This window comes from Octopus sinensis, linkage group LG9, assembly GCF_006345805.1.
Source record: "Octopus sinensis linkage group LG9, ASM634580v1, whole genome shotgun sequence".
Lineage (NCBI taxonomy): Eukaryota > Metazoa > Mollusca > Cephalopoda > Octopoda > Octopodidae > Octopus > Octopus sinensis.
This window is the reverse complement of record NC_043005.1, coordinates 57,995,076-58,002,575: the sequence shown is the minus strand read 5'-3', so window position 1 is coordinate 58,002,575 and position 7,500 is coordinate 57,995,076. Positions and strand designations below refer to the sequence as shown.

At 38.8% G+C, this 7,500-nt stretch overlaps 1 protein-coding gene across 2 annotated transcripts in view; it reads left to right on the top strand.

Annotated features, from left to right (window-relative positions):
• The window catches only part of LOC115215608 (intraflagellar transport protein 88 homolog), a 149,345-nt gene that overhangs the window by 40,282 nt on the left and 101,563 nt on the right, over positions 1-7,500 (top strand). For both annotated transcript variants that reach the window (XR_005000679.1, XM_029784830.2), the window contains exon 10: positions 2,425-2,653. Coding sequence is in view for 1 of the 2 variants with exons in the window: in XM_029784830.2 (XP_029640690.1) it covers positions 2,425-2,653 (229 nt within the window). In the remaining variant the exon portion in view is untranslated. The remainder of the gene's footprint in view (positions 1-2,424; positions 2,654-7,500) is intronic.

Genomic DNA, 7,500 nt, shown 5'->3' with positions numbered 1-7,500 from the left:
ATCAGGATTCTCTCTCACATACTATCTTGCAACACAAAACACATCAAATCTTTGGTCCTCACGACACAGAACATTGGCAAATTTTTTTCTTATCTGCTTCCCCTCTGGCTAAGTAAACCTGTCTCCTAGCTTCCCGTCTGGCGATTTGATACAGTTCCCTGCTAACACCATTCTTCTAATCCTTCCATGCCTGTTTCTTTTCCCTAATGGCCTTGTCAACTACATTGTTCCATCACCACATTACCTTAGGTCGAGAGGGAACTTCGTACCATCCACAGATTTGCTCAGTAGCCCTCAACAGGTTGTCTCGTAGGAGCCTCCAGTTGTCTTCCATATTATGTGATGCTATATCCTCTTTTTTTTCGTCAAAAGTTTCGAGTAATATGTCTCTAAATCTCTGTCCATTCACAGGATCCTTAAGCTTCATTTTATGCCTGCTTCCCATGTTGGTATGGTTTGTCACAGTCCATTCTTATGGGGAGTTACTGCTTTAAAAGACTGGAGTTTGTGTATGTCATTTGGCTTGATTTCTCTGAATAGATGCCTTTCTTGTTGCATACCACTTCATGGAATGTATTGGGTACATTTTCTCATTGACACAAGTACTAAAGTGGTTGGTGGTAAAACTTTGGTGAGATGGGACTAAAAGTACCTCACAACCCTATGCTTTCTCAGATTGGTTATCATCCATTTTACAGTATATGCTGTGTGCATTTTTCGTGGTATCATCACTAGGGTGTGTGCACATGGTGTATGTGTGTGTTTGTCTTTGCACTGTGTGTTTGTCTCCACATTGACACCTCTTGAGCTGTGGTGGTGTTTCAATGTTTATGTTGCTCATAAACAAGCATCAGCACATAAACAATATGCTCAACATGCAAAGGCCAAGAATAAAGTACCTGACTTGAAAGCAGGTTCGGATTGGCATCAGGAAGATCATGCAGCCATAAAATGCTGCCTCAAGAAGTGTCTCATCCAAAGCATGCTAGCATGATAAAAAAAAAAAGCACATAAAAATCGATGATGGTTATGTTGATGACAGCGGTGGTGATATTGATGATGACGTCAACCACAATGATAACAAAACTGAACTAGCAGACTTCCTCTCCAATCTGTAAACTAATATAGGGAAACATAAAATCAGCATCTCAAGCTTGTTGTTGATTACGCAGTGCTCCCACTGTTTACAGCTGGGTCTTGTAATCCTCCTGTTGTTATTTATATCTAGGTAGGTTGGATGATTGGGAGACCATTGATCAGTTCAACATTATATTTAGTTGGTTTCCTGCCCCTTTATAACTGCTTCTTGGCTTGTATATATTTTGAAGCTATCAATTCCTGATGAGATCACATATAGTAGAAGTGATGTGAAGCTGAGTCAGTTAACCTTGATTTCATGCCTAGTAAATACTTTATTAACCCTGAAGGAATGAAAGGCAAAGTCAACTTCTATGGGATTAGCACTCAGAACACACAGATAGGCGCAGGAGTGGCTGTGTGGTAAGTAGCATGCTTACCAACCACATGGTTCTGGGTTCTTTCCCACTGCGTGGCACCTTGGGCAAGTGTCTTCTATTATAACCTCGGGCCAACCAAAGCCTTGTGAGTGGATTTGGTAGTCGGAAACTGAAAGAAGCCTGTCATATATATGTATATATATATATATATATGTATATATATATATATATATGTATGTGTGTGTATATGTTTGTGTGTCTGTGTTTATCCCCCAACATCGCCTGACAACCGATGATGGTGTGTTTATGTCCCCATAACTTAGAGGTTCGGTGAAAGAGGCCGATAGAATAAGTACTAGGCTTACAAAGAATAAGTCCTGGGGTCGATTTGCTTGACTAAAGGCGGTGCCAGCATGGCTGCAGTCGAATGATTGAAACAAGTAAAAAAGAAAGAGAGATATTGAAGCACTGAAAGGCATTTAACATGGCACTCTACAATTTTTGCAACTCCAGTTCTTGCTTAACTCTTTAAGACATGGTCATGAGATATCTCAACACATTGACCACCACAGCCTGTTACTGGAACTTACTGGTCATGCTACATATTTCTGATCACACTGCATACTGTTTAATTACATGGAAATGTAATTTTTTTTTTTTTTTGCATTTTTACAATATTTCATAATTAAACTTTAATTAAAACTAACTCATGTTATTTAAATATCCTCAAAACCATGTCAAATATAGAGAATAAGATATTTTCTCAAATTATGAAAATGTACCACTGGTGGTGAATATGGCAGTTGTGTGAAGTTTACGATGAACCACTGAAAGTACATGTGGTGATTAACATGGTAAAACTAAAAGTGCCAAATAGGTTTTGGGGTCTTAGAAAGTTACAAGAACCACATTTGGGGGTTTATGTATGTATATTTACGTTATTTTATTTTTGTTTTTCATCTGCTAGAATGAAAATTATGCAAAATATCGGGATCTCTTTTGTGAAGATGGGTAAATATGAAGAAGCTGTTGGATCATTTGAACACATTATGAATGAATCTCCAAGTTTCAAAACTGGATTTAACTTGATTCTTTGCCATTACGCTTTGGACGATCGAGAGAAAATGAAAAGATCCTTTGAACAGTTATTGAACATCGATATTAAGTTTGATGACGAAGACAAGTACCAGCCTGGTGTAAGTGAGATCCAGTTTATTACTTCTTTGTGAAAATATCATTATCAGTTCATTAGAATGGTTGACACCTCTGAAAGTCATGTCTGTTTCTCTTTTATATTCTGTAAAAATAAGACATCCCCACCTATCCTTTTGTCTTTTGTTATCCCCTCTAAGGAACCCATTCTCTTGTTAAAGGAAAGTCTGAAGGAAAGGTTAGACATTGTGTGCCAGAAATGTGGTACAAGTGAATTCACAGAATGCAATGGTGAGAAAAAAGAAGAAGGGGAACAGGATGACAACAACAATGATGGTAGCAATGATGATGATAATGATGATGATGATGATGATGATGATGATGATGGTAACAGTGGTTGCAGACATACTCTTTTACTTGTTTCAGTCATTTGACTGCGGCCATGCTGGAGCACCGCCTTTAATCGAGCAACTTGTAAGCCCAGTACTTATTCTATCGGTCTCTTTTGCCGAACTGCTAAGTAATGGGGACATAAACACACCAGCATCGGTTGTCAAGCAATGCTAGGGGGACAAACACAGACACACAAACACACACATGCATATATATATATATATATATATATACATATATACGACGGGCTTTTTTTCAGTTTCTGTCTACCAAATTCACTCACAAGGCTTTGGTCGGCCCGAGGCTATAGTAGAAGACACTTGCCCAAGGTGCCACGCAGTGGGACTGAACCCGGAACCATGTGGTTGGTAAACAAGCTACTTACCACTACATTTGTTTTTTATTTTTCCAAGCTGGCATAATATAAACAGTTGCAGACTGTTCCAGAAATACATCTTTGGTTGTTGTAAGCTGGAAACTATTTCTTGTAGGTCAAGAACCATTCAGAGGCTCTATCATTTGTTTGTTTAGATGATGTGATTGAACAATGACCTCAGGAAGCTGAGTGGTAGTGGTTGTTTTTGTCTACCTAACTTATTTTCACTCATATTTGACCTGATGCTATAGAAAATGACACTTACCTAAAATTTCACACTGACATTGAACACAGGAGCTTGTGATTGTTAGCACACTTCTTAACCATTTAGCCATATTGAGAGTAAAAGTAACTAACATACAACTAATTAAAAATCACAACTGTTAATTAGAAGTGAATATAACTTGGTTGTATGTACCCTGCTTACCTTAATTGTTTTAGGTTCTTACATGGTCACAAGCAGACATACATAGCTCCTTAGCCCTCTTACTCTTTGATCCAGTGGTACATTTAGGATAAGACAGCAGGAGGTAGGGTGGGTTGAACCAGCACTCAGCTGGTACTCATTTTTAACTGAGTAGACTGGACTGACATGAAATGAAGTGCCTTGCCCTAGGACACAGTGCTACCCAATTCAGCAATTGAACCCAGGACTTTATGATCATGCGACCAACACACTGACTACATTTATGTGAAGGGTTTTCTAGTTTTGGCCACTCACAAGCAAATATGACTTGGGTGACATATACCGTGCTTTTGCTGATTGTTTTAGGTGCCTATATAGTCATAAATAGATATAGACACCCTCTCAGCTTTCTTCTCCTTTCTTGACCCTGGAGAACATCCAAGATGTGACAATCAGAGGGAAAGAGAGGGCTGCACCAGCACTCAGATCGTACCCGTTTTCAGTTGAGCAGATTGAAGCAACATGAAATGAAATGCCTTTCTCAAGGACATAACTTGCTGCCAAGTCTTGGAATTGAACCTATAACTTTATAATTAGGAACCCAACACCTTGACCACTTTCATGTAGAAGATTTTCTGACTTTGTTCTGCTTTGAATGTTTGAAAACTGTTTTCTATCTTCCATTAAGTTTCCAAAGTTGATAGAATTCATACCAGTAATACATCAGGCAAAGCCAGTTGATTGTAACACTCTGTTTCTTGCAGAAAACAGTATTGTACCTAATCAAACAGTTTGGTATTAGTTTTAATTTTTTCCAAATATAAATATATAACATTGTGACAATGTTAGAAATCAATATTCCTTTTTCCACTACCCACCTCCAAAAAAAAAAAAAAGAAATGGTTAGAAGGTTACCCAGAATTGATAAAGTGCATTGTAGTATTTAGTTATGCACCTTTAAATTCTGAATTCAAATACCCACCCCAGGTTGATTTTTTTTTCTACTCTTCTGGATCTGATAAAAAAAAATATTCAGTCAAACACTGGTTTTAATTAAATCAACAACTACTGCCCCCTCCATTCCTCTCTCCTACCCCTCTCCCACTTTGTAGCTTTGTGCCGAATTTAGAAATCAATTTTTTAATTTTTCTATCAGATCAATCATTAAGTAACAGTTATATATATTTTTTAAAGTATTTTGTTTTTTAATATTTTGAAATTTCATAATGATAAAATGAAGATATGGCTGGGGCTGTGGTCTGATGTGGTGCTGAGAAGAGATACAGAAATGGGTGATTCTGAAATTAAAATTGAATCAGAATTTAATAAAAAGCCGAGTCTTTTATCAATGCAAATTTAAATTTTAATTTTAATTGAGTTTCAATTCTATTTTTGTTCATAATTATTTATTTTTGTTTTCCATATTCTATTCTCATCAACTGAAGAAAGCCAGATAGCAGGACTTGCTGGACGAGGTTCTTGCAACCTTGTTCCTCACTGAAGTGTGCTACTGTAGTTTCCCTGCAAAAAAATCAGTACCCTATTTTTTGTAAAAGATTATTTTAGAACCTGAACAGCTAGAAGGGCTGCTAGAAAAATAGCCATGGTATCTGAGAATAGCTGAAAGTGGCTGTGGTCAACAAATGACCACAGATAAAATCCTTCATCATCATCATCATCATCGTTTAACATCTGCTTTTCATGCTAGCATGGATTGGACGATTTGACTGAGGTCTGGCAAACCAGATGGCTGCACCAGACTCCAGTCTGATCTGGTAGAGTTTCTACAGCTGGATGCTCTTCCTAATGCCAACCACTCCGAGAGTGTACTGGGTGCTTTTACATGTCACCGGCACGAGAGCCAGTCAGGCAGTACTAGCAATGGCCACACTCAAATGGTGCTCTTTATGTGCCACCTGCACAGGAGCCAGTCCAGCGGCACTGGCAATGACCTCGCTTGAATGTTTTTTCACGTGCCACCAGCACAAGTGCCAGTAAGGTGACGCAGGTAACGATCACGCTCAAATGGTGTTTTTTACGTGCCACTGGCACGGAGGCTAAGTTGTTGCTCTGGCAACGATCACGCTCGTATGGTACGGAAGCTACCAACCACTTCTAGTTTTTCTCCCTGGAGTGTGGCGGAAGTTGTTCTCTGCACATATTCAGTGCTTATTGCTCCTGAGCATCTGCCACATGCAAAAACTATCTTATGGAGTTATGAGACATAATGTACTCTGGCAATGTAAATATGACGAAACTGATCTTCTTCCAAGCAATCTCATGTAAGATGTGGAACTGATAACTCTTATGCACGCGTGTGTGTGCACACACAGACTCACACGAACACACACACATACCCTTTCCCCCCCACACACACACCCCTCACACACACACACACGTGATGGGTTTCTATCAATTTTTCCCTCAAGGCATTGGTTGGCTTGAGGCTATATTAGAAGATACTTGCCCAAGGTGTTGTACAATGAGACTGATCCTGAGGGCCAATGGTTACAAGGCGGCAAGCGGGCAGAAACGTTAGCATGTCGAGTGAAATGCTTAGTGGTATTTCGTCTGCTATTACGTTGTGAGTTCAAATTCCGTCGCGGTCGACTTTGCCTTTCATCCTTTCGGGGTCGATTAAATAAGTACCAGTTACGCACTGGGGTCGATATAATCGACTTAATCCATTTGTCTGTCCTTGTTTGTCCTCTCTGTGTTTAGCCCCTTGTGGGTAGTAAAGGAATAGGTTGCAAAGCAAACTTCTCAAACACACCCCCATGCCTTTTGAAATGAATATTAATTTTCTTCTAATGACAGATTATGGAATAAAAGAAAATGAAAAAAAAAAACAAAAAAAACAAAACATACTAAAAGTGAAAGGTGTCAACCACCCTTAATGACCAACAATAATTAGATAATTAAAATGCTGAACTTGTTAAAAAGACATCTCAGCTTCTTTCTTGCACCGTCTTAACATCTTTAATTACATTTCAGCAAAATGTGAGATTGTTTTGTAAAAATGATCAGATCTGCATATGAATTGTTAAAGCTATGCAATTGCTTTCACGGCCAGATTCCCTATGCTAACAGTTAACCATCTTGTTAAGGGAAGGTGGGGAGAGAGAGAGAGAGAGAGACGTATCTAGGAAACATTGAGTAAGCTGAGTAACACCTCTTAATGATGATGAACACAAACAATTATACAAATGAAATTAAACAAATCAAATCACCAAGGGAAGAATTCTCTCAAGTATATTCTTCATGGAAACATTACGGTAATGTTGTTAGGCAAATGGCATCTGTCTGCAGGTATGCGTTAAAGCTGAAGCCAAATGCCAGAAAGGGTTACAGTAGCTATTTAAAACACACGTCTGGCGTTTTTCTTTTATTCTTTTACTTGTTTCAGTCATTTGACTGTGGTCATGCTGGAGCACTGCCTCAAATGGCTGTGGTTGAAGAAATTGACCCCCTGGACTTATTCTTTGTAAGCTTAATACTTATTCTATTGGTCTCTTTTGCCAAACCACTAAGTTACGTGAACATAAACACACCAGGGTCAATTGTCAAGCAATGGCAGAGGAACAAACACACACACACACACATACACAAACGCACACACACACATACACACATATGCAACAAGCTTTTGGTCAGCCTTCGACTATAGTATAAAATACTTGCCCAAGGTGCCATGCGGTGGGACTGAACTCAGAACC